This window comes from Gopherus flavomarginatus, chromosome 10, assembly GCF_025201925.1.
Source record: "Gopherus flavomarginatus isolate rGopFla2 chromosome 10, rGopFla2.mat.asm, whole genome shotgun sequence".
In the NCBI taxonomy this organism is placed as follows: Eukaryota; Metazoa; Chordata; order Testudines; family Testudinidae; genus Gopherus; species Gopherus flavomarginatus.
This window is the reverse complement of record NC_066626.1, coordinates 24,209,048-24,237,022: the sequence shown is the minus strand read 5'-3', so window position 1 is coordinate 24,237,022 and position 27,975 is coordinate 24,209,048. Positions and strand designations below refer to the sequence as shown.

The window sequence follows — 27,975 nt, the reverse complement described above, 5'->3', positions numbered from 1 at the left end:
ATGTAAGAAGACAGTTCATTGCCCCAGACAGTTTACAATCTGAGAGGAATGGGGTGCCAATGAACCCTGGCCCTCTGATGCTGGGCATGTAGGGTACTTTGTGCAAATGTGAGATTGGAGAACTTGAATTCTGGCTGGTAAAACATTTTTCCCTTTTATTCTTATCTATATTTTGAGAAGAAAGTCAAAAGTTGAAAAGCTATACATGGCTGGATAGGGCAAAAACTGACCAGGGAGAAGTGAAATTGTCTGGAAAGAAAGGGAGCAGAATTCAAAGAAGAGAGAATGAACTGAGAGGAGGGACAGTGTCAGAACTGCCTGCAGAGATGCTCAAAAGCACAGGAACAGGAAAAGAAGCAGAGAACACGGACTGAGTGGAGAGGCAGGGGATTAGAATGATGAACAAAGCAGTTTTAGAAAAGAGCAGAGAATCCAGTAACAGAACAGAGGGTAAAGCTGAAAGTAGAAACCATGAAGCTGAAAGTCAGGAGCAAAGTCAGGGAAAGGAACATCAGAAAAACAAGAGCATTTAATAGACTGGAAATCAGAAAAGGAATTACAAGGTGGACTTGAATGAATGATGAACTCTTAATAATCAGCAGTCAGAGAGGAAATTCAGAGATTAAAAAAAAACAGTAAACTCTTCGGTGATGACTAGACCTAGAAAGTGACCAAGATGGTGTGCAGGAAATCAAGCAAAAGAAGTAAATGAGATGACTCAAGAGGCAGCAGAATCAGAAAAACTGAAGCGGAAATTCAAGTTGCCCAGGATAAAAAGTAACAGACTGGGTTGAGAAGAAGAAAGAGCAAACCATCAACATCAGGTAAAATGGGGGAAGGGGAGGCTGCAACAATAGACTATTCCACTTAGAGGGAGATGAAGCAAAGAGCTGGATGGAGTAGACTTCAATGGAGGCAAAGGAACAGCAAGTGAAGGGCTGCAACCCACCAGAGGTTGAAAGGTTTTGGTTGACAATACCACCTCCTCCCTTTCACACACACTCATGACCTGGTGGTTATCTTGGACTCTGCCTGGTTCCCTCACATTCAGACTAGGCCAAAGCTTGTCACTTCTTCCTCCACAATTTCTAAGATGCGATCCTTCCTTTTGGTACAATCAGTAAGAATTCACAGCCAAGCCGCACCTTGGCCATTGTAACCACCTCCTCTCTGGTTCACCTGAACATGCACGTTGCCCTCCTCTAATCCACCCAAAAGGCAGGTGCCAAGATCATCTTCCTAACTTGTTGATCTGCACAACATCACCTACTCTTTCAATCTTCCCATTGGACCTCCTTGCATCAAGTCCAAGCTTCTTCTCATCAGCTTCAGGGGTTTTGGCAAATCTGACCCTCCCTACTTAACTGCTTCTTGTTAGTCTCTAAGGTGCCACAAGTACTCCTTGTTCTTCTTGCTGATACAGACTAACACAGCTACTGCTCTGAAACATTTCACTAGTATAATTCACACCTCACTTGATATCCTTAGCCAACAATAATACTAGCTTTGAATGGCCATTGTCCACTACCCCGCAAAAACTGACTCCAAACTAATCTGTAAGGCCTCTCTTCTTTTGATGACTTCCTCAAGATTTACTTCTGCTTTGACCCCCAAAAGAATGAAGGCTAGATTGAGAGGTGATGTGGAGAAATGATCGTTATTGTTAAAAAAACAAAAAAAACTTTCAACATGATTTGGAGTCATCAAGCTGTGCACATAGGTAGCCTCTATGATTCTTTCTACTGTTCCTCCCTCCACCAACAACCTACACTCTCTCCTAGCATTTTAGCCTCATTTGCAACATCATATCTTAAATCAGATTTAAGATTGCTGGGGTGGGAGGGAATATTATTTTTCCTGTTTGTTTTTTTTTTTAAATAAAACAGCACCTAGTACAATGGTCCCTGATACTCACTGGTCCTGCTGGGCTTTGGACACAACTGAAGTACAAATAATACCACCTCCCTCCCCCAGTGTTGGCTCATACCATAGGACAGTAAAGCACTGGTTTGAATTTACCTGTGCTAATGGTGCGCATGAGGAGTGCAGGGTGGGAAAGTACTCTACAATTCTTTCCAGTTCTCAGTTCCCATTAATCCTGATCTGCTACATGTTGCTGTCTCAGTTTTGAGCCTCTCTTGACGGCCAGATGACTCTTGGTTTTGTGATGTGTATAAATATCTGCTACTCATTTTCATCTATGTTTTGAAGCAAGGACCTCAGTCCCCTTCTTTTTCTGTTCATGTGTGAGTCTATTTACCAGTAGAACAACTGAGACAAGGCTAATATAAAGTTGCAAAGAATCAAAATCTAGAGCATGAGTCAGGAATGGAGCCTACAAACATGCAGATATCACTGAGGACGGTTCTGAAATGAAGTTCTGCTTTCAAGGAAATGTTCACCCTGCTCAGTTTTAGAACACATCAAGTTTCAGTGAACACACATGCAGCAGATATTTCCAAAGCAGAGCTTCTCCAAATGTTTTACTTTTTAGACCATTTCACACGGGACACACTCACTCATGGACCACCTCTCCTCCCAATACTCCCTATTTTCTGTGGTATTATCTGTCTCTTTCTAATGATGGATGCTACAAGCATTTTTGGCTAGTGGAGCATAGTTCGAGAATCCCTGTCAGAAGCTGTGAGAACTTTGTGGGTTGAGTTTATCTACTCAAGTTCCTGGTTCACTTTCCAGCTACATATACACACACACACACACAAATTTGTTTTCAATTTCTGGAGGAACATACTTCGGATTATAACTCAGAGCCATAATACTAAATCACAACCATTTGGATTAGGTAGGCCCCCAAATATCACCAGCTCTTCCTCCTGTTGAGTCTTACCCTCACTTATTGCCAGCGTAAGTAGTTTGTTTTGAACTCTTCTTTGGTAATCTAACAAACACACACATACACAGACTCAACCTGCAAGCCTCACAGAAGCTGGAACCAGTTGCTGTTTTCTACCTCGGCCAGCTGCTGCAACACAAAGAACCATTGCAAGGGAGGTTAGTGCTCTGACCTGCACAGGCTCAGGAGTGAGCTGGACAACGTGCTGCATGCGCTCGCTGTGGTGATGCCTGGACTCTTCCTCATAGATCACATCCCTCTCGTGCTGGGGAAGGTTCAGGAAGCGGCGGATAGTACAGAGGTTTTCCCAGAGGGTGCGGTTTTCCGGGCTTGGGTTCTCTTTCCAGCGGAGCAGCTCACACAGCCATCCCTGCACCAAAAGGGTCAGAGTAGTTAACTTGCCAAGCACTGATGAAGCAGATGTGAAATGAACTTCAGCTATATTGCAGGCTTTGCTGATGCACTGTCAAGTTCTGCTGCCTTGATCTGACATGGAAGCCCCTCTGATTTCCACAGATCTAACTGGATTTAACTGTGGCAAACCAGTGCTGCAATAAATCAGTGGTTCTCAACCTTTTCCAGACCACAGCACCCCTCCCACTTAGCAATACACAGCAAGAGGAGTGGTATCGTGGTCTGGAAAAGGTTGAGAACCACTGATTTATTGCAACACTTAGCAATACAGCAAGGGGAAGGTGGTTGTGGCCCCTGACATCTGCTAGTGACCAACTCAGAAATTTTGTCCCCACACAATAAATGAAAACTTTTGATAAAAAATACCAACAGGTAAAAAGCCTTTGATTTAGCTCTTCTTATGTAACATCCACTCCTCCAATTCAAATCCCAAAATAAAACTTGACCAGGTGTAAATAATCAAATGTCTGTTTTATAAAGGAAGATTAAGCCTTATGGAAAAATCCTACCAAATTTAATAAGAATGAGACAAATAGGGCTCTGTAGGAATTACTCTAAAAATCTATAGACAATGATATCTGTGGAAGAGATTTCTAAACCAACCCAGAGTGTAATACTGAATAATGATATCCCTGCTACATACTTCTATAGGTTAGCTTGAAATTCTATAGAAAAGTTGGTGCACTGTTAAATACTATAGGACTTCTCCACAAGGGCCAAGAAGCAAAGGTTCCCAGAGAGTGAGAAGTGTGCACTCCAAGAAAGGAGCTGGCTGTAAAACAAAGAATACTACAGGGCAAAACAACAAGGCCTATTAATGGCATTCACACATCTGGCCCCATGCGTGCATTGAGCATGGCTGTCTGTGACCTTCGGCCCTGCGCAGGTTAACTATAACTGCACCTGCAAGGGTCTGAAAGTTGGCTCAGTTCACACTTGCAGGCAGATGTCTCCTACTTAGCACTGAGGATATGATTTCTTTCTTGTGCCTACGCAAGAGAAGATACAATGCAAATGATGGTGTACGTGAAAATAAAGCCGAGAATGCTGTCAACGCGGCTTACTGACTCTTGTCAAAATATTTTACCTAGTAGCTTTATAACCTAATCATTCCCAAGCTACAACTCGGAATTTAGACACCATTTTGACAGGCACCTTAAAATACCTAAAAGATAGATAGCTAAATCGATGTTAAATGCAGAGAACAGGAAGTAGCCCAAGTTGCATATTTCCAAGCTGTAACCAAAGAAAACTTAATAGGCAGCTTCATTAAAGGCCCATACAAGTCCTTCCTAAAAAAGGAAAGATTTTTATATAACAACTTGTAAGCCAGTGACGACTCGTAATGTGGATTATAAAACCCCCATATAATATTGTAAGTGTTGTTTGTCTAACTCTCCACTGTGTCTTCTGCCTTCACCCTCCCTTCCCAAAAAAGGAAGATTTGATTATCTCCGCTGCATCAGCCAAGACAGCAACACCAGCTGTTCTCATTGTGCAGCCTCTTCCTCACGGCCTACATGTTAATAACCTGATCATTCCATTTTCTCCTTCAACTGCCGGCTGCAACACAGCGAAGAGACAAAAACCCAGGCCCATCTGCAGCAGCTGTAGGCACTGAACTGTGAAGCCACTGGGGATTTATAAACTAATCTGTAACACAACACTGCCTTGTTTTTACAAGTGAGAGGCCACAATTGTGCAGACCTGATCTTTTCTTTCTAAACTGGGGGGAAGGGGGGAATGAAAACAAGATCTCTAATCATTTGCTTAAAAAAAAAAAATTATATATATATATATATATATATTACTTGGTATTCAGCTAAGCTCAAGTCAGGTGATGACTGAATTTCTAATACAGTTCCCCTCCATCCAAAATAACACCCAAAACTTTATGTCTTAAAGAAAAAAAATCTTCCAGACCCAAAGTATTTTCTCAGGGGTTTCTTTGTACAAAGGAAACAACTTTTGAAATGGAAAATAAACCATCTGTGGAAAAACTAAGCTCCTATTTCTCCATCCTTTTTACTGATCTGAATAAGTCTCCAACTGGACTCTTTCAAATGTTTCAAGCAGGTATGTTTAACATCTCCTGTGGGATGCTGTAGCATGAAGACCAGTCATTAAACAGAAAATAAAAACAAAAACCTACATCTGTTAAAAGACAGAGTTCTGAGAGATACAGACCTTAAGGACGAGAACATCTGCTGTTCTGATGGAGGCAGGAGTTGCATTGTGGGAAGCTCCAATTTGAAATGAGACAGGTGACAGCTGAGTGGTACCATCGCCACGGATGAAACTTGGAATGTCTAGCACAACATTCACTGCTGCATTTTGATTTACAGGCACCGTTATAATCTGCGCTCATTACAATCACTTAGAACAATGCTACAGACCTCATTATGGACTGCATGCTCTCTGCCATTAGTCTTTAAGAAGTATAGGGCTCAATTTGCCCAGCAACATGCGAGGTCCTGACCTTGGAGCTATTAGGGAGAGGATTAGACTGCAGTGTGACCATGTGTGCAGACATGAGCAAACCAAATTAATTTCTGGCAAAGGGAGGCACCAGGCAAAGACCCTGTTCTTAGGACACCTGAGAACTTCTCAATTCCCCAATGGAGATACGCTAATGGCGTGTTTAAGGGAGCCCAATTCTGAAGGTAAAACACATTCATGGTATTTAGAGGAATATTAATCCAGTTTCCCACAAAGTATTTGCTTGGCTGATCAGATTAAGGGATCTAGCCTTCAACAGCACCCCCCCACCACAGCAGGCCCCAAGAAATCTGTGATACTTCACAGCCTCAGACATATTGCACCATGTGTACCCAGCTGCTACAATAATTAGCTTATGAATGTATCAGCTGGTTCTGTGATTTTTATAAATAATAACTAACCTACAGAGCAGAAAGATGTTCATGAGCCTAATATTAGCAAGAAATTGCAAGGTGCTCCTAACTCTGAATTGTCATTGTGCTAAATGCCCTGTTTACGCTCATGTTTTATACTACTGGATTTCCCTCTGATGCCATTTATAAATATTTATTTTGCATCAGCAATGGCAATTTATTTGTGTCAGCTTTCTTCACGACAGCCATTATTTCTTCCCCCCCCCTTCACCCTCTATTGCATTTGTACACTTATCTACATCAAAACTATTCTTTCACCCGCTCTTCTTCTATCCCTCTATCTATTTATTTAAGCATTCATTCATTCGCCTATCTACTTGGGGTTATCTGTCCATCAACAGGATCTGTTATTAGGTAGTTGCATGGCTAATGTCAGAAAACACTAAGGCATTACCATACACACATACACACACGCACTCACCCCTTTACCACTGCAAGTAAACCCTCTCTGGGTAAAGATGAGAAGTCTGCACTGGGGTTTTGGATTTTTTTCATTTGAACAATCTTAGCCTGCCATCCAAGGAAGTTTTGCAGTACCAGGCAAAAAGAAAAAAAGAAGTGTAAATGTCAAATAAAACAGTGACAGATGACAGTATTCTCTATTGAATAGCACCGTTTCTTCGTGCATGTTCAATGAGAACTCATGAATTATTAATAAACAAATCTCCTCTTTCTGTTAAAAATCTCAAATTGGGTGTTCGGTGGGTTTTGTCATCGTCGTTTTTTTTGGGGGGAGGTTATGGTGGTTGTGTAGTTCTGTGTATGTTACGTGGAGCTTTCCAGCAGAATTATTTTCATTTAAGAAATGCTGATGCAGGCATTCACAGAGATACAGCAGTTCATGCTGATTTTCATCTGTGGTTTGATTTATTGGGGGTGGGTGACAAAAAATTAGAAAAACCAAAAGGGAGATTCTACCCTATCCTCATTTACCTCACTCACCCAGAATGTCTGAGCTACTTTTCAGTGTGCTTACAAGTGAAGCCAGCTTAAAAGAACCTGCTGAGAGACTGAACAATTACATACTCTTCCCAGAGATTTCTCATCCCCAAGCTCCTGATGCTGCTGCCCATGCACATGTTGAGTGGTACTCTACTATGCAAGCAGACCCACTGATTTCAGTGGTGTTACCAAGAGAGTTTGCTACTAGTCAAGGTGAATAAGGATGGCAGAATCTGGCCTTTCATGTCTGCTTCTGAAGTTCTCAAATAGGGCAATGACTTGCATTAAAAATAAAAGGAGGAAAACCACCACAATTAAAGGATGCGTTTGACTCTAAATTCAGGCACACCCAGTACTTGTGGTTACCAAGGAATTCTGCTAATAACTTCCTTACGTTCACCCCAAAACCTGAACTTGCATTTAGAGCTCTGCCCAATTTATCTTATTGAAAGGAACTAAGAGAAAAGATGGCCTCTATTTTTGCTGTCGTTCCAATCAGAAAGGATGAAGATTTTCTAGGCATTTTATTAGATAAAACAAATAATATCATACTAATGTCCTATTTTTACTCTCTCTCTCCCCTAATCAAATACATTTCCCATAGCAAAACAAAAAAAAACTGCAGGCAGCCAGCCTTTCCCACTGTGTTTTTGTGCTGTTAAAGGAACAGTCCACTTGCTACACTAAAGCATTTAGGCTTGGTGCACTCAGAATCCCCTTGAGGGATGGGTTAGTTGGTTCAACAAATGTAAGCCCTATTCGCTGTCACTTATCATTGATCCCTTTTTAGCGGCTTGACCCTTTTACTTTTGTAATACTTAACATAGCACGGGGGAGGGAGGAGGAGGTTCAGCGAAATGGAAGCCAAAGGGATAAGAGGCAGATAAGACTAAATTTAAAAAGCTTTAAGAGGGTGCACACAAAGACCCCCATGTTCTATGCAGGCGGAGCCCCACTTGTAGTCAATATAAGAGCTAAGAAAGCTTCGGTGAAAAGTCCAGACTTAGACATATTGATCTTGAAGCCAGTTGCTACTCTCATAGAAGTACGTCTGCTGATGTCCACAACAGAAACAGGCAGCCGGCTGCCCACCGTAACTTATTAAGACAAAGCATAGATAAATGCACAGGATATTGACATGCTTTCAGCACTGATAAGGCCTTTTTGCAGGCATGTAATTAAACCGATTCTGTGCTTGTGTTCCGTTAAAATAATAATAATAATAATAATTTTAGAATTTTCTACACTGACATTTTCAAGGGATTCCTGTGAATGCATGAGTAGGCAAATGAAGAGTTTTTAGTGAGAGTGATTCAAGATTCCTCTCAAAATAAATGTAAAAGGCCATTTCCTCACCCACATCATCAGTGCAGAAAATGTCAACATATGTGACAAAAAAAAAAAAAGCAACTTCTGATGCATGTCTTGAAAGATTTTTTTTTTTTTAAGTTACACTATTAGCCACAGAAAGATCACTTTCTACAAGGAAACACATGAAGTCCCTGGAGCAAACTTTCAGAGGCGCAGAAAGCATTCTTCTCTTCTTGGCTAGGACTCTTCCGCAGTGCGAAATGAGCCAGATAATATTCAGCTCTTGTTCCTTAGTCGCCAAACTCTCTTTCCATGAATCCAATAAGTGTCTATTAAAATAAATAAACCCCCTAATGATTGGAGATAACCTAATCAAGAAAGCTGAAATGGATAAAAGACTAACTAGAATGGAGAGTTCTGTCATGGGCTTCAATTAATTCTTGATGAGGAGGTCAACTGAACCTTAAAAACTTTACACAGCGCATTTTGTTACAGTTCAAGGTTAATCATTTTATACCTTGAATTTACTAACGAAGACTGATCAGTATTTTTCCCTCTTCCAACATTTCAGACTAAACACTAAACTTTTGACTTTATGTAGTAACTTCAAATCCAGGCATATTCCTAGATTAACAGAAATGAAGTTTTGTGCAGTTCCTGGTACTATATTCCTGAATAAAAGGGACATTGAAAGATTCTGTGTATTTAGGTTCCCAGAGTTCAAAAGAGCACAACACCGAGGATATCTCCTGTAGGAGCAAGGCTAGACAGTGGTTAAGACAATGGACTGGAACTCACGTGATTTGGGTTCCCACCTTTACCAGAGATTTTTTGAGTGACTTTGGGCAAATCAATTAATCTGTGCACCTCAGTTGTAAAATTGCAATAATATTTCCCTACCGCACAGAGTTGCTGTGAGGATAAATTCACTATGTCTGTGAGGTAGTCAGTTACTATGTGTAATGGGGACCATATAAGTGTGTAAACAGATTGTAGAGAAGACACTGGTGTCTAAGGGCTTGTCTATACTAGGGCTAAATCGGCACTGCTGTGATTGACACAGCAGCGTAGATTTAGCAAGTCTAATGAAGACCTGCTAAGTCAATGGAAGAGCACTCTCCTATCGATGTCCGTACGCCACTTCCCTGAGAGCATCTCCCCTCGACACAGTGCGGTATAGACACTACTGTAAATCAATCTAAGTTACAGTAACTGCGGTCAAGCATCGGAGGGATAGCCGGGTTAGTCTGGATCTGTAAAAACGGCAAAGAGTCCTGTGGCACCTTATAAACTAACAAACGTATTGGAGCATGAGCTTTCGTTGGTGCATTTGACGAAAAGGGTATTCACCCATGAAAGCTTATGCTCCAATACGTTTGTTAGTCTACAAGGTGCCACAGAACTCTTTGCCGTTTTTACAGATCCAGACTAACCCGGCTACCCCTCCGATGCTTGACCGCAGTTACTGTAACTTAGATTGATTTACAGTAGTGTCTATACCGCACTGTGACGAGGGGAGATGCTCTCAGGGAAGTGGCGTACAGACATCAATAGGAGAGTGCTCTTCCATCTTTTGATGTTTGCCATGTGACCTTATGGTACTGTAAAAAGAATAATACCAAACTATGAATCAAATGGGTGTGCATCAGACACAGATTCATAAGCACTATAAAGGTTCTCTGGAACTACAGTGATGGGGATTACATATATACTATATATATTACTACATTTTGTGTGTGTGTGTGTGTGTGTGTGTGTGTATACACACACACATATATATACATATATATACACACACACACACACACACACACACACACACACACACACACACTGTAGTAATTTCCTTGCATTTCATCTCAACGTCACTAGCACAGTTTTTTGTACTTAATTGGTCTGGGTTTATTTATGTTTTTAAAACAGTGTAAGAATATAAACATATTGGGCCTGATTCTGCTCTTGCTACACTGGTGTAAGTAAGAGATGCTCAGCTGCGTTACTCCTGATTTACACAGGTGTGAGTGAAAGCAGGTACTGGTCTCCTACGTCAGAAAATCAGGCCATAAATGCCTGTATTTAATTTGCAAAAGGATTAAACTTTAGATAAAAATATACACATAATGAATATAAATGCTTGTTAAGCAGAAAGTCTGAGATTAATGGTCTCACAACTGAGATCATTACAGGGGTTAAATCCCTTAAAGAAGACTATCACCACATTATCTTTGCACCTTTCCCTTTTTGAAGCCCCTGGGCCTTTCATTTACCCTGATTTCCAACTCCTAAGAACCCTCACTCCTCTAGCTGCTAAAACTAATCTGCAAAGGCATTTAAGAACAGAGATGGATGGGTATTAAATTATAGGCCAATTCATTCCACAAGTGGATAATCCCAATTACAGTAGCCACTTTCATTGGGTACCAACTCTTCCTCCAGGAAGAAGGCAAAAGAAACGGGTCGCACTGGCTCTTGGCTGTGTGAGAGGCAGCTCAACATTAAGGATTTCTTTTAAAATGTCAGAACATCCTTGTCTGATACTTGCCGTCAGTTAACACTGTGAAGATCTCACGGTCATAGGTATTGCTGCTGAAATAACAAGAGCAACTGCCTTACTAGTGAACTGGACTGATCCCAGTGGTCAGAGTTGGAGAAGAGGGAAAACAACAGAGGAAGCTTATGCAACACTACAGAGCAAGCCTGACCTGGGGAGAACAGCAAAGGACTGAACATTGGAGAAGAGTGCAATCAGACTCTCCTTTAATATTCCCTCTTTCTTTCTTCTCTCTTTCAAACATTATTCCCCCTGCAAATATAGGGATTTTCCAGAGCACTGTGAGTGGCATTACTCCCATGGAAAGCAATGGTAACACTCAAGTCATTCAACGGGAGCAGAGTTAGGCTACACAGAGTGAAATCTATTGCTGGTTCTTAAATGAACGAAATGTAAGGTTATGTGCTGAGAGTCCCACAGTGCGTGAGGGGAGGGAACATCCAACTCAAGTGAATCAATAATTTGCTTTCCTTTTTTTCCCTAGTCCCTCGAATTCAGGTCAACTTGTGTTCCATGTCACCCCCACAGCAGGCGCTGACATCACATTAGCTAGGGGATCTTACTGGAGCACACAGCTAGTCTATGGGTGTGGTCAGTAAAGGGTCTTCAGGAAAAGAGGAGGTGCAGCACACTTCTATTTCAGGGACAATCACTTATTTGTCCCCACCATTCAGTGCCCCGCATAAACCAGTTAAACACTCCAGCAGCATGTGATGGTAGCTAGGATCTCTCAGCATGGTGAATGCTCGAGCACTACAGGGAGTCAGCAATGCTGCCCTGGCAGGAGTGTGAAACAAAAACAAACATCAGCTCAGAATCCCTTCTGAACTGACTGCTGTGGGGGACGTTCAACACAACCTTACATTTAGTTCATTCCAGACAAGAGCATTCCTGAGTCCTCTTTTTAACCTTCTGCTTCACGCTTTCTAACTTTAGGTCTTTTTTTTTTTCCCCTTTTTCAAGTGGGTCAGGAATGGGCTTGTTTTTATTTCAGGAGAACGGCTGGTGTTCAGTTCTGCCAGGGGAGGGCTCAGTTGCTGCTCACTTTAAGCATTTGAACTGGCACAGACTGACGCTGGTGAGCCACCCGAATTATTTTTGGGTGGTTCGGTGCCTCTATTTCAAGATTCCTCTCGGTAAAATGACAGGAAGTTTGCAGGCAATTTTGAGCCAAACCTCAGAGAGACTGGCTTTCAGTCTGTGCTAAGAACTCCTTATTAAAAACTGGCCTGTCCGGACTGTGTGCGTAACTTTGATATTTGCATGAATCAAAGAATAAGGGGCACGTTTGCAAAATCAATTGTGCAGTTTTTATATTTACTGCACGTTTACCACATATGTCATTTATTACACAGTGGAAAACCGTTAAATGCACAGTAGTTGTGCCAAGTGGCATTATGCTTTTAACAGCTTTATTCGTTTAACAGCTCCAGTTCTCATTATATTTTGCCATGTGGTATATGAGATTTTTATGCATTTAACAGTTTAAAAGGGTTCCATGGTATTTTCCTTTTATGTATTTCATATTGTGCCTGTTTGTGTGTTGGGTTTTGGGGGGGATTGTGAGCTGTAACCCAAGCACCTCCACATACGAGGGAAATAACAATTAAGAAGGGAAAGAAAAAATGAAGGAAGGGGAAAGGAATCAGCCTATGCCAGGATATAAATACATATAAGAGTAAGGCTCTTAGAATAGTTTCAATGGCTTTTAATGCCTTGTTTAGATGCCTTTCAACATTTTCATCAGATTTATTTTACTTCCGTTTCAATAGTATTGTTTTCTTGCCTGAAGGAAAGGAATATATATAACTACCAGAAAGAGTGTTCATGAGTAACCCCGCCCCCCCACACCTACACACACAGACACACACACAGGTTGATACCATCTCATAACAAAACTGCCCCTTTCACACAGACTTAAACATATCCTTCTTAATGGTCACCAACATACTCACTGCCCGCCCTATGCCAAACTCTATCCCCCGCTGTCTCCATAAAACTGTTCTGGCTGATTTTTTTTTTTTTTTTTTTTTTGGTAAACAGCTGGATAAAATTTCCATTTCATTGATTCCTGCAAGACTTTTAGCCCCTCTTTGAGCTCCCCAGTATGTATTTCTTGCATCCAAGGTGAGAGAGCTAGTCCATGCGAACTAAGCGTTAGCCTTCTCCCCCAACCCCTCCTTGTACAACGGCAAGGATGGACAGTGAATTATTTAAAAGGCAATACTGTACACAGTATATACCACATAGAAAACAAAAAAGATCTGCCTCAGCTGTGGTTTCCCATTGGTTTCCCAGAGTTAAGCAATTAAGAAAAATAAAGAATTTCTCTCCCAAATGAGGCAGAATTTTGGAGGGTCCTTGTTCCACTACCAGAAATTTTAGGTTACATACCACAGTGGGGAGGGAGGTATGAGCATCTGAGTGAGAGGGCCCCAATATGTACAAAACCAAAACCAACTACATGGGATCATGAGCGGGTTTCTTTTCCATCCTATTTTAAAAGGAAAAGGAAACCAGCCGGGAGGCAAGAGACGAAACATGACAGGTTCCCCAGAGATTATTATTATTGCAGGAACAGATGTATTTTTACTGGTGGAAGGGAGGAGGAGAAGGGTCTAATCCCAGTCCCAGAATTTGCTCTTTTAAAAAAACCACTCACCTGACTTTTATTGGCAGCCACTTTGGCAAACAGGGCCTGAGACACCTTGGCCCTTTTCATCTCCTGTTGGATCTCGTCATAAATGGCAGCTGTGATGTTGACGTTGGCGCCATCCACCTTAATGGGGAGGTCTGTTGTCGGTGTTGAGGTTTTGGCCTACCAAGAGACCATGAAAATAATAATTAAAAAAGTGCTGCTTTCAGCCCAGCCATCTGTGCAGAAATTATCAAAGGATTTCAGTCAGCTGATGCCAAACTGCATTAGCTACAGAGGGACACTTCCTGTCCATTATTCTAATCAGGTTAATTGTGATTGGAAATAATTGCAATGCATTCCTATAGGACGTGCAGGGCCCTGTCAACCCTCTCTCTCAGCATGTTTACTGAACAGCTCCAAGTCGAGATAGGTAGCTGGGGCTCTAAGATGCAGGCAGGCAACTAAGTTCGTTCTGCTGGCCTGCAAATGCAGCACATATATGGGGCAATGCCTTTTTCTTTTTTGTTGTTCTAAAAATGGCATACCTTAGAGGAAGAGCCAATTCTCCCAGAAAAAATGAGTAAATGGGTAGAGGTCTCTAAATAATAAATTATTACTCAATTTAATGCACTCCCTCAAGTCTCCCTCATTCTTTATTAAAGCTATACGTATGTCATTTGAGCACGTATGGTTTCCCATCATTATCATCATTATGCTAGCCAGACAGTCACCTAATTTCACCTAGGAAATCAGTGGAAATGAAAAAAAAAATCATTTAATAAAGCCAGGCTTTGGAATGCCTTTGATGTGCCGCCCTCATTCTCCTTAACTCATATTGCGATTTTGTGTATTCTGCTGCACTCCTTTTAATTGAATGATTTCCCATCAGCTTCTGTGACAAATGAAGGACAATAACGGAGGATGCCAGCCCTTCCCCAGGCTGGGCTAACCCTAAAAGGTTTGTACCAATGCAATCCACCAGGCTGCTGCAAGATTTTTATTTTGACCTCCTCAGCAGCACAAGACTTTACTGACGAGTAACAGACCGAGAGCGATGACACACCCTTCCACTGGTGCTTTTACAGTAGGACGCTCAGTAATCTGTGTCAGCAGCATCAGTGTCTCAGAATGCCAGATTTCATTCATTTTCCAGAGGCTAAATAGCAGAGCTATTAGAGCTGATCTAAACTAGGCTTTAACTCTGAAGCAGCTCACCCTGAAATCCCTGCCTCAGAGAGGAATAGCCCTTAACGAAAGGATGAACATCACAAGTATAAATTGTCTGTTTGCAACTGAGGTGCAAAGGGCTTGAGAAATAAATGAGCCCAAGTGGCAAAGCTCACAGCACATTCCAGATCCAAACCTTCCCAAAAGCTCTGAGTGTGTGTTCCGTTCCCAGATTTTGGTTTGGCCCCTTGTAAACCTTTGCAGCCGGTCCCTGCCTTTATACCTGCAATTCCCCAGAGTTTGGGGTAGTTATGATAGGGGTTTGATTCAGGCTCATTTCTAGTGTTAATTCTTAGCTGGACACACATGCCCAAATGTCTGTATGTTAACAGAAAGGTTACCTAGGTCGATCAGAACGTTCTGAGCTCGCTTCCTTCTCTTCCTCCTAGCTCTTCCCACCCCAAATCCTTTCCTCACCATGGAAATCTTAATTGATGGCCCCATTTAAAGCCTACTGAAGTCAAAGATCTAAAGACACCCACTAGTTCCAATGGACTTCTTTGGATGACAACTTAAATCCTGAGGATGTTTGGTGTCTAACTTTCAACCCCCAGGTTTGAAAACTGTCTTGATGCTAACATGAAGTTGGCCATTACTGGAATCTCTCAATGCAAATAATAAGCAAAAGATGATAAGTGGGCAGCAACAATGTAAGAGCTCTTAAATCCTGTCAGTTACTGCTGCATCCCTTACTCTTTTGTAAAACAGCCTGGAGAGAGCTGGCCAAATGTACACAACAACCTCTTAAACTCTCCGAATTAGTTTTCAAAGCACTCAGATCCCTCTGCTGAGTTAATTTGGTACTCTGCTCCTCATGCTGGTCCTGAACAATACCGGAACATACCAAGGAAACAGCCCAGGTGGGGATTTCATCACCAGCGCAGAATTACAGAAGGGTGGTTATCTCCTCATCCCCGTTATATCAACCCCCCACTACCCTTATTCCATATTAATAGTAGCTGATGATACCCTCTCGTTTAACCCTCCACACTGAAAAATCATTCCCAGAACTACTGCCTCAGGAGACTGGTATCTATGGAAACGATGTTTCAGAATGCCATTAAATCAACTTCTCTAGCACTGTAGCATAATTCCTAGAAGGACAGTACAATTTCTCCCATCTAGCTACCTTTGCTATGTCCAAGGCCCCTCTTCTTGCTATTTAAAACATCTCGTCTGGGAAACTGCACTTGCAGGAATCACTGTACAGGAGATCAAGAGGATACTAGCCTCACCCAGGCTAATATGACGTATATGGGAAGCAAAGTAAAATGTGCTGCCTACGGGCTGGTCAGCAGCCTTGTTTTCAGGGGTGCCCAGGTCTTCCCAGCAGTGCCGACAGCATGCCCTGCCATTGACAAGTGCTGAAGTGGGATTTCACTGGTGGCCAGACACTGTGCAGTGAGGAGCTGCTCCCAGTGTGTTCAGCAAAAGACAAGCACTGAGGGCACAAAGCTCTATGTATCACTGTTGCTCATCAATAAAACAAATATGTAAAAAAAAGAAACTGCTGCCTCATTCAAGTCAAAAAGTAAGTGAGCCTGGGGTGCCTCTGACTCACCTTAGGCCTGAAGAAGAGCTACATGCAACCCCCACAGCTCCTCTCTCCCCCACAGAAGTGGGTCCAACAAGAGATATTACCTCCCCCATCTTGTCTCTTTAAACTTTTATAATCAGATTTTCTAACAATGCTGAGCTCTTAAATGGGAAGGTGTTACCCATTAATCCTCATTTTACAGATGGTGGAAAGGAGGAAAAGAGGTGAAGTAGCATCGCCAGCAGGCTGGGGGAAGAGACATGATCAGAACTCTGGTTTTCCAACTCCCGCAATCCACTGAACTGCATTGAACCCTACCCCCAGAGCCAGAGTGCCTCATATGAACTCTAGTTGTGGAATTAATTCTACTTGAACATTTGTGTGAATGAGCAAATCCATTAATATAATAACTAATGCAGAAACATGTGTGGTTATGATGTTTTAAAGTATCAGATAGAACAGTTGTCTTGACAAATCTTTACTTTCATGAAATGGAAACTGGAAAGATAACAGTCAGTTAGGCCATTGACCTGGGTTTGCAACACAAAATTCATTTTTAAATTTGTGTGAGTAGAGTATGCTAGAAAATTACCTGCAATTAACAATTCCTTTACATAATGTGTAAGTATAAAGTGTATTAAAATGACAGGATATATTTGAATGACCTCAATTGTTTCTACAGAAACAAAATCCTGTCTTTATAACTAATCAGTCTGTGCCACGCTATTGCCAATGACAAGATTGAGAGCTACAGATCTCAGATATGAAAAGAACCCAGTAATAAGACTATAAGCACAGATAACGTGTACACAGGAATACAACTCAGATGCTTTACAGACTTCAAAATACTATAGTTACTAAAGCAGGATGATGACACATGCCCATTCACTAGTAAAGTTTTGAATCAAGTAAAATGTTAGAACTGAGCTGGCTTAGCTCTGCGGTGAGGAATTTCAAATTAAAGCTATGCAAATGTTGTGATGACAAAGGTAATTTGCTGTAATCGCAATCTCCTTCTAAGCACACACCCCTTTTCAAAAGCCTGAATGTTTGTGAGGTTATTTTCAGTCAGGGAGCAGGGGAAAATACACTGCAGTCTGTGTGCCCACGTTCTCTTTTTCTAGTGGCAGATGAGCATCTGATATGGGGAGTTAGGAAAGTGAGTGATAAAACAGCAGCGATAAAAGTGTACAGAAATCTGAAGCGACGTCAATCAGACAATAGTTGGTGGCAAATAGCAAGCAGTGATCTTCTGTTTCAACACTCCACCCACCTGACATCTCCATACTTGTGATTACAAATCTATGCCTCTAAAATAAGGACTCTTGACGAGGCAGGCTATTGAGCAAACTTATTTCAATGAGATTCTCATTCACTGGGAGCCATGTATTCTATCAGCCACACACTCTTATTCACTCAAAATCACACAAGAACCCAGGTCCAACTCTTCTCTCTGCCCTACCCACTGAAATAGACACTAACAATGTAAGACGTAAGTTAGAAACATGGCTCTTTCTATAATCCATCATGTAGTAGCTATATAGTGCACATGCACCATTAATCTGTATGCACAGCACAAGTATCCTCTCTCGTGTACTAAAATACCTCTTTGTATTTATGCCATGGGTCATAGCTAAAGTTATGACAGTGCCTTGCTCACAGACAATAAACACCTCTTAACAGCAACTCCAAAACCCTACAGAAAAAATTTCCAAGACACATCTAGGTGCGGGGAACAACAGACAGGAAAATATTGAGAAGCCCCCTCTCCAAGATATGTGCAGGATCTCAAGCCAAAGAAAAACAGTTAAAGAGGGGTTGCACCTTACCTGGGGGGTTCTGGAAGAACTCGGACTGCTGGCTGCCGAAGACACCATGCTCACATTGGGGTTCATACTTCTCTCTCTCTCGTCCTGATATATACGATCCCGCTCTGTGTCAGGCAGGTTGAGGAAATTCTGCATTGCCCTCAAGTTTACCAGGAGGGATTGGGAAGCTGTCCTAGGGTCTTCTTCTTTACGCAGGATCTCTGACAGCAATCCCTGGTTCAAAAAATTAAAAAAAAAAAAGCCAAGTCATGTGTTGATTTTTTTTTTTTAATTTGTTTGGTGTAACCATGCGGGTTGCAATGCTGAGAACCTACATCAGTTTCTTAAGGGTTCTCCAGAAGGGATGCTTGTAGGAAGGTGTTTGTCTTCTGGGAACTCTGGTTTATTTTGGGAATGTCCTATTCTAATGCTCTAATAACAATCTGAGCATAGAGATGCTGGATAGAAAGATAGATGCCTGGGCAGAACAGCAAAACTGCAATTACCACCAGGTGCCTCCTGAAAATATTTTAGGAATGGTTAGATCCTTCCCTCTCCCTGCTTGAAGCTGGGAACACTTGGCAGCCCTGTTCATCTTTACAAATCTGCCAAGTTTGGTAAATTTAGTTCCGACATTTAAACAGCACAGGAGGTTTATTAAAAAAAAACCAAAAAAACAGCATTTGGCTGGGTTTTGATGTTACAGTCCATTCACTTCAGTCTGGACAATTTTTTCTCAGAGGAGAGAATGCAGCAAATATGAAAGCTTTAGAAACTATCTCCAGGGACTGGTTACTTTAACCTTTTATTTGCGGCATCATTTAAATCATCATGGACCTCACAATGCCGATATCTTTTAATAACATTCCTCCAGTGTTTACAAACACTTTCATGCCAGCAGTTAGCCAGTATAGCAGAGGTCCCTCAATTCAGGAGGATTTAGGGACAAAAATGTGTTATTTAATAAGGCCTTAAAATCAACAAGAGCACTTAAGCCCATGTATAACTGTAGGCACTACCTAGAAGTTAATTTCACTATGCACAGATCTAAGTGCATTGCAGGATCAGGGCCTAAGACAAGAGGCAATTTATTAGATCATACAAGATGTACCACTGTCCTCTACAGAGCCATATTATATCTGCCACCGGCTTATTGATGTATGTTTCACTTCCACAAGGTAATACTACGGTAACTTCCTTCAACATCTGTGTTTAAATTTATTCACGTACAAGCAAGAAGCAGAGAAGGATTAGACTCACAGGGAGAAGAGGTATAATTCAGTACTGGGTATGCCAGTCAAGAGGCTCAGAGTTGGAGATTTCAAAGTATTAAAAAGGCTGCTCTGTCCCACAACATTCATACACCCTGCCCACCTAGCAGTCTATCAAACTGAAGCATTACTCCCAGAAATACTGCCGAGAGAAAAACCTTTACTCCTGAGAATTCCATTACATAGCTAATGAAGCTTACCTAAAGCCATCACCGTTAAATGGTCAATATTTACCAACCAAATACTGGGGGAAACTGGAGTACCTCAGAAAAACAACTGTGTCGAAACCGTTGTCAAAAATACACTTTACTGTTACTTTACAGTCACGGCCCAGTGAAATCACATTACAGTTACAGTCAATCTTACTTCAGTGCTCTTGTCATGCAGCCACATACTAGAAAACCTGAAGTATTTACTCTTGGCTTATTTTCTCCCCTCACATCAAATAGTCCCCAATACCCTTGTTGGATATTTCCAAGACAGTTGACCAGTGACCAAAAGCCAATATTTTCCAGTGTTCATTGGCCTTATTCACTACACTTATTGACAAAACCAACAGTCTAGAAAAAAACACTCCTATGTCTGCTTACATCTGTTCACATGTTGCCAGAACATACACATCTCCTTAAAAGAAGCTAAAAATACATTTTCCTAATATTACTTTAGTATGTAAGCCACTGTGGTAGCTGCCACAGAAGTGAAACGGCATTGCAAATGGGAGAGGATTGGGGCCATGCGATGAGAAGTGGAAGATGGTCTGTGAGGCAACCGGTCTGTTGAGATGAGATCCACACTATGGAAAAATTCACAAACCCTTTGGTGTTATGGTAATGGCTCTTGCTTCGGTTACCCGCTGAAATCATTGACAGTATCATGTATCGTGTAGTTGGTATAGCTGTAACAATTGATTAGAGACCGTACAGTTTGGGGACATTCAAAGTGCTTTTCCAGTTTTCCAGACTAACAAGCCCAGGGAGAGATTAACTGAAAGAGGAGTGGATGCCCTAGAGGTCTAAACTGTGAGGTTTGACCTCAGCCCTTTGCCCTTCCAAGGTAGATATATCCAGTACCTGCAGTTTTCCATTAGAGTCAATGAAAAACTCTCCAAATGGGATAAAAAAAAATTAAACAACTGTTTTTACAAGTTCCCTAACTCTTGATTCTCTGGCTCTTCTGAGGATATACCAGAAACAAATTTAAAAAAAACCACCCCAGCTTCCAAAATATTGTGTGATTTGGGGCTTTTTACTTATGCTCCTCTATCTTCTGCTCCCCAGCACCAGGCTGATTTGAAAAAGAAACTTGTGAGCAATGGGAATGTACTCTAAGCCAGGGCTTCTCAACCTTTTTCTTCCTGAGCCCCCACCCCTCCCAACATGCTATAAAAACTCCACAGTGCACGTGTACCACAACAACTGTTTTTCTGCATATAAAAGCCAGGACAAGCATTAGGGGGTAGCAAGCAGGACAACTAGGGGCCCCGTGAAGCTAATTGCTCAGGCTTTGGCTTCAGGCCCATGTGGTGGGGTTTGGCTTTCTATTGTGGGCCCCAGAAAGTCTAATGCCAGCTCTGCTTCGCAGACCCCCAGAAACTCCCAAGGGGCCCCAAACCCTTGGTTGAAAACCTCTGCTCTAAGACAGCTTGCACTGCTTCCTTCTTCCCACTCCCTTCCCCACCCCCAGCATGTCTGAATTTATGGTAGAATTGTAAAAAAATGAAGATCAGACACATACACAAAAGTGCACCAGCAATTCCTTACAAGTGCAGTCACTGACTCCACACTAAATCAGGTATTTGCATATACAAGTAGCTCTCCCGGTGCCTAAACTTTGGAATGCATATTTCCAGACTTGTGCAAGCAATCGAGGTAACTGCACATCATCTGACACAGCTCCAACTTTGAGGAGTTGAGCTCTCTTTATTTACACTGATTCCCAGTCACATTTGTGCATGTGGGAAATTTGGCTGCACAAATGTTATATTGAGACTCAGTCCATCTTGAAAGATGAGGGTGGATGTTTGGTAGCCTTATGAGCTACGTGAATAGCAGGACAGATGAGAAATGACTAACTCAGAGGGAAAGATCTCATTTCCTTCTGAGATTGAAGAGAATTCTGTGATGCAGTGCACCAGTAAACAATGCCAGATAGATCGCAAAGTGACAGAAAAGACAATACAATAAAATATCTTGAGAGCAATAACATTTCCATTAATATAATTCTGAGCTACCAGAGTATACACAAAGTAACCAGCAAGCAACATTATAAAAAATAAAGTGATACTAAATTATCTGTTCAGCCTTTTTGTCACCTGCAAAAAATTAGGCTTTCAGTATGCAAAACATCTTCCTTCCAGAAAAACAAATGATTGTGATTTCACTTAATTGTAATTTAATGAGGCATAATTTATTTTTTAAAATGATATACATCAGGTGTGTGGTGAGGAAAGCAGCCCAGCCAGACAAACCCTAGCGTTTCTATTTTTGAGAAAAGCCTAAAGCTAGCCAAAGACTGTTTTCATTTCTGCAAATTATGTTTCTGCTAGAGGGGGCTACGGAGGGAAACCCACAGCATTCATACATTTGTTATAAAATTCCGATGGCTAAATTAGCTCATTCCAACATACATTTCCCATATAAAATAATACACACACACTTGGCAATTTGCAGAGTAACTAGCTATGCAAACTTAAAGGGACACTCCAAGGCCTGTCTAGTCTATCTAAATTGAACTTACATGAATAAACGGATATTCTTCCAAACAGAATCCTTAAGACACTTTTTAAAAGTGGGTATTTTGACAGGAATTGTGCTTCTTTTTCCATCATAACGCTTATTGGTTTAAAACCATCTCAAGTGATGAGTGATTAAAACAGATGTAACAGTAAATTTAGGCCCTGCTCATAAACACCATTGTACACATTCTCGGAGACCAGGTATCATATGTATGCACAGCTTGGCTTACATTTGGGGCTTATACTGGGCACTGTATTTTATTTTTTAATTACACACTGTGTCAATAACTGACTATAAAAAACAAACACAGAGGTAGAAAAAGCAGCATATTTCCAATCAAAATATAAAACTTTGCAGGTATTTAAGTCCAGAATAATTTTATCATTATCTTTTTATGCTAGTTGAGAATTAGTTCACACAACTTTACTACTGGTGTCAAAAAACGAGGCAGTTAATATTTTGCACAAGTCCTACGGAGTTTTGTTTGTGATTTTACTTTATTTTGGTTTTGCTACCGACAGAAATCTCCACACTGAACAACCGGAGCCTCAAAAGGAAGTCTTGTAATCAACAGTGGACAAGCAATTGGCAAAGTGCTGTGCAGCTCCTAAGAGAGGATGTCTATGGTAGAGGCAACAGCTATGGGTGCTCCACACCTAGGGGACTGGGCCCATGTGAACCAGGGTGGTACTGGAAAGGGTGATGATTTAGGTCTGCCGGGCTGGAGCTTGGGATCAACAACCCGGTGGGACGGGAGGGTCCCAGAGCTTGGGCTCCAGCCCAAGCCAGGAAGTCTATACAGCAATGAAACACCCCAACCACCAGAGCCCCACAAGCCCAAGTCGGCTGGCAAGGGGCCAGGCGAGGGTGGCTAGTTGCTGTGTAGACATATCCTAAAAGACTTGCTGTCATGGCATTTCAAGCTCAGTCAGAACCATGTAATACACCTCTACCCCGATATAACGCTGTCCTCGGGACCCAAAAAATCTTATTGCGTTATTGGTGAAACTGCATTATATCGAACTTGCTTTGATCCACTGGAGTGCGCAACCCTGCCCCCCCAGAGCTCTGCTTTACTGCGTTATATCCGAATTCGCATTATATTAGGTTGCGTTATATCGAGGTAAAGGTGTACCTGGAAATCTCATGAGAAAGCCAGCTCCACTTCCCAGCAGGTCTGGACAAGATTCAGATAAGTATCAGAAGCTTTGGTGCTTATTCAAATTCAGCCTCTGAACCTCACGGATTAGCGACGGTGACACTTCCACACTTGGGAGGAGAAGAGTCTTCACGCAGGAGGGCCGGCACTGAGACATGCCACTCCCATTTTTATGAATGAGAACTCTGAACTCATCCCTAGTGGGTGATACTGAAACTTTATCCCCATAGTATCCAGCAGTGAGATCTAATTTTACCATACTAAAATGACCAATTTTAGATATAAAAAACTATTACTACCTGTAATCAAAAAATAGAAAAGGAATGTTGTAAGGTGCACTGTCCTTCTGTAATCTCTCACAAGTTATTTTTATCAGCCCTCAGGCTTCTAAAGGAATTTCATATTCTGTATACTTCATGTCAAGACAAGTCTTTGCCATGACATTTCTCCAACGGCAACACTTATATTATTGGCAGCTGTGCCAAACAGACCATTAACAAGGGTGTTATATTAATGGTTTTTAAAAGACCATTCCTAGCCTACAAGCATCCAACAAATGACAAAAATATGTGTGCAATAGTGTGTACTGAAGATGTTCCTTATGGATTATCAGGATTCTGAGGACCAAAGGTCATTTTCATTATTTTCCGTTTTTTGGCATCTCTGTACCCTGGCAATTTTTCCAGTTCAATTTTGCAGATCAAAGAAGTTTTGAGCACCTCTGAAAACCAAGCAGCACAAAGGTTCATCCATTCATAGCTGAGAATATGCAATGTTACATTTATACCCTGCCACCTGAACAATTCTTCTAACTTCCAAGGGGACAAATTCTGATCTCACACCGTTGTAAATCCAAATAAACTGAATCCATTGCTGCAATGAAGTTACTCTGGATTTATACCAATATAACTGAGAGCACAGCTGGCCCCTGACCTACCAGAGCAGTGGAATACATCCCATCAGTTCCTCTTTTTTTTTTTAATCTTGATTCCCAGATTCACTACCTATAGTCCTGATGCAAGCTTGATTCTTAGAACTCATTTAACTAATGCTATAAATACATACATCTCGAGAGATATCTGCTTAGGCATGAAGCAAGTCTGATTTGAATAAAACACATTCAGGGTGCAACAATGTCAATTTGATTTTTATTATTAAAAATGAAATGTTTAAATTCTCAAGAAAATGGTGTTATTGTATTAGTTTAATAAAGTCTCTTTTTTATTATGGTATCTCTTTTTATTAGGGAAGACAGTGTGTGCATGTGGATCTGCATGTTGAAGCTGGGGGAAAAAGAGGCTGAAGAAAAAAAGAGAGAGAATACTTGCAAATGCCTTGCCATTTATATGACATACAAGAAAAAAACCCAGAAAGGGAGCAAGACATACAGCACACACGTTGTATATCTATGCATTTGTTTCCAAGGATCAGAAATCCTGTGTATCAGCTGAGTAGCCAGGAGCAGCCTCCTGCAGAACACATTCTGAAAGCCTGACTCACATACTACTTAAAATCCTTTCATCCAGCCTATTGAATACAATTAAGTTAATTGAAACTGAAATTTAGGGTACTGCAAAACCCACTGTTGGAACAAATATCCCATGTACCAAAAATCTGCAATTTATTAATTTAAGCATTTCCCTTACAGACTGCCTTCTTTCCTGTGCATACAACAAAACGCCGCTTGTGCCACATTACACACAAGACTAAAACAAGCAGGCAGCATGAAAAGGTTTCAGGCAATAAGAGAGAGTTTTCTTTGCAAACAAACAAAACCAGACCCTTCCTAATTGGAAGTCTATGTAGAATGGTGCAGACCCCATAGTGATGAATATGGTATGAACATCTAAACAGATAGCAGCGAGAGGATTAAATGCTGCTAGTCTTCTCCCCACTTAAGTCAAGGTGAAAACACTCAAGACGAAGCGGGCAGGATTTGGCTCACAGTCAGATATACACGGAAGTTATTTTGACAAAATGTATTTCAAACCAGAGAACCTAATTCTGCTGCCATTTAAGTCAATGAGAATTTTGCCAATTCAGTCCAATGAGAACAGAATTGGACCCATACTGATGCTATTTTTTCCTTTCAAAGCTCTTCAATATAAATGGAGATTTGGTATAACTGGAACTTTCTTACCTTATGCACCTACCACTGTAGTATCTCAGCTCCTCAGAGACAGGAATAATATAACTTCCTGTGAGGTAGCTTCATTTTCCAGATACGAAAACAAGGCAGAGAGTTTGGGATTTGCCCAAGGTCACACAAGGAGTCTGTTGCAGAGCCAGGAACTGACCCCAGGTCTCTGAGTCTCAACCCAATGCCTTAATCACTTTCCACTCTGCACAATGCAATGCACTGAAACTACCTGGGACTTTTCCTTTTATTTCATTCCAAATGGAATTTCATGACACTCAAGTTCAATTAAATGGAATTCCACTCCCTCTATACACTAGATCCCTTTTGCCCAGAACGATCTTCAGGCAACAGCCAATCAGCTACCAGCAGAGCTAGGCAAGTCAAATCTTCAAACTAGAAAGCTGATTATTCCCATTCATAGCTAAAGAGTTTTAAAAAGAAACAGGGGGTGAGGTTGTTCTTTGGGAAGAGAGTCATAAGTGGCCTCTTCAGCACTGAAGATGCTTGCTTTTTTTTTTTTTTTTTTTTGCCAGCTCTCTTTGTACCTGACACCATGACTGTTTCATTCAAAAAATCTCAGGTTCACTGATATTCCCAGTTTCTGCAGGTGTTCAGTAAAACAAGAACTGGCCCCTCACCCAAAAATTTTACTAGCTTTGGCTACTGTGTCAAAACACTGGCAAAAAAGATGCCTTTAAAAAAAAACAACCACCACCACCACCCAAAACAGAATACATTTGTTTGGTCTATAGGCTTTTCAGTCCATTGGGGGTCCCTTGAGCAAAGAGAACAACAGTTCACTAGTCTACTGATTGAGTCTGCTGGATCCTGTAATATGGAGCTGATCTTTTGTTTACAGCACCAGCAGCTGGAACTCCAGGTTCTCCATCATGCCTTTGCTGCACAGAAAGGGAAACTGAAGAAGGGGGATGTATTGTGTTTAGTCTGCTTATGCTGACCATAGAGATCTCAGTTCTGGAGTCAAGCTGCCTGTTCGTCATTTGGGGCTCCCTCGTCAGTGAAATTCTAACCATTAGGGATCACTGCAGCAAAACTGAAATTGTCAGGAAACTTTCCAGAGAGTGAAAGGATAATTTATTTATCCGAAAGTGTCTGACGAAGTGGGTATTCACCCACGAAAGCTTATGCTCCAATACATCTGTTAGTCTATAAGGTGCCACAGGACTCTGTTGTCTTTTTAAAGGATCTCCCTCTCACAATTGTTACCTTCTGTGCCGGTACATTTCTAAATGCATTATCAGCCTGATAAACCAGGTTCTGGAAAACATTTTGACTGAGATTTGAATACCAAGTTTGCAGAAACTTCAGACTGAGTGAATCTGCACGAATTTGCAATGGGGGCAAAGGAAGAAGGTGCAAGGAACTCCCTGCCCTGAAGAGAGCCAGAATCTAAGCGTGCTCCTTACACACAAGGTATGACGTCACAGCATCACCAATGGGGCTACTCATCTCAAAAGGAGAGTGGCTGGCCATGGCTTAGCCTCACCTTCCACAACAGCTGGCAACCTCAGGCCAGCCCTGAAGGGAGCTCACCCACCTGTTTTAGGGCACATCTCCACCTGACAGCTATTCCAGATAAAGGTAGGATGCAAATTTGAAGTGGCATAGATCTTCTGGAATAACACCTTGTAGATACCCTTATTCTGGAATAAGAATACCTTTGTCTGGGGTTTCTATAGTGCCCATCATCATCCTTTCTAAGTCTTTGCTCTCCCAGCGCATTCCAAGGGGCATTCTGCCCTTCTGTCTTCTGCAGAAAGCCTTTTAAAGCTTCTCGTTCACTCTTCACCCTTTAGAAGGCTATGGCTTTAAAAACCACACACACACACACCCCACAGCTCCAACTATGTGTATGAGTGGCATCTGCCCCACATTTAACAATTTCATTCATGGCAGCAGCTTAACCCAGCGCCCATTTGAACCCAGGTCTCCAAGAAGTAAAGAAATGGTCGATTTGCACCATTTATCAACCCTTCCTTGTTTATTTTCCAAAGGATTTCCATGGCTGTAAATAAACACCAAAATCTGAAATACTGAAGTCTTTTAAAACAAGCAAGGAAAAAATGCAAGAGCTACCACGAATGCCTATTTTTATAGCAACTTTCTACTTACAGTTTGGTTTAACATAAACATGCTTATTCATATGCTTTCCCTATTTTAAAATACAGATATTTGGGATGCCTGCACTGCTTGGGGTTGGCGATGGGACATGGAGAGACTTTCGCCCTTCTGGCACTGATTTGAATGAATTAGTATCTACCACATACACAGCTTCTAAGATGTAAAACACTATAGGCCAGACTGGAACATGTGACTCAAAGCAGTAGTCCCAATGAAGTCCCCAAGACCATTCCTGTGAACAACAGGTAGTGACGACAGTGTCTGCACATTCCTAACTCCCAGGCCTCTGGGCCAGCTAGCCAAGAAGACAGCAGTGCTCTGAAAGGGAACTCAG

General features: G+C 41.6%; 1 protein-coding gene across 3 annotated transcripts in view; it reads right to left on the bottom strand.

Moving 5' to 3' along the window:
• The window catches only part of SATB2 (SATB homeobox 2), a 157,782-nt gene that overhangs the window by 30,929 nt on the left and 98,878 nt on the right, over positions 1-27,975 (bottom strand). For 2 of the 3 annotated variants that reach the window (XM_050969515.1, XM_050969516.1), the window contains exons 8-10: positions 18,216-18,428; positions 13,647-13,802; positions 3,027-3,224 (exon numbers count right to left, since the gene is read on the bottom strand). In XM_050969515.1, the coding sequence (XP_050825472.1) occupies positions 3,027-3,224; positions 13,647-13,802; positions 18,216-18,428 (567 nt within the window). The remainder of the gene's footprint in view (positions 1-3,026; positions 3,225-13,646; positions 13,803-18,215; positions 18,429-27,975) is intronic. The other variant, XM_050969517.1, reaches the window with a different exon arrangement.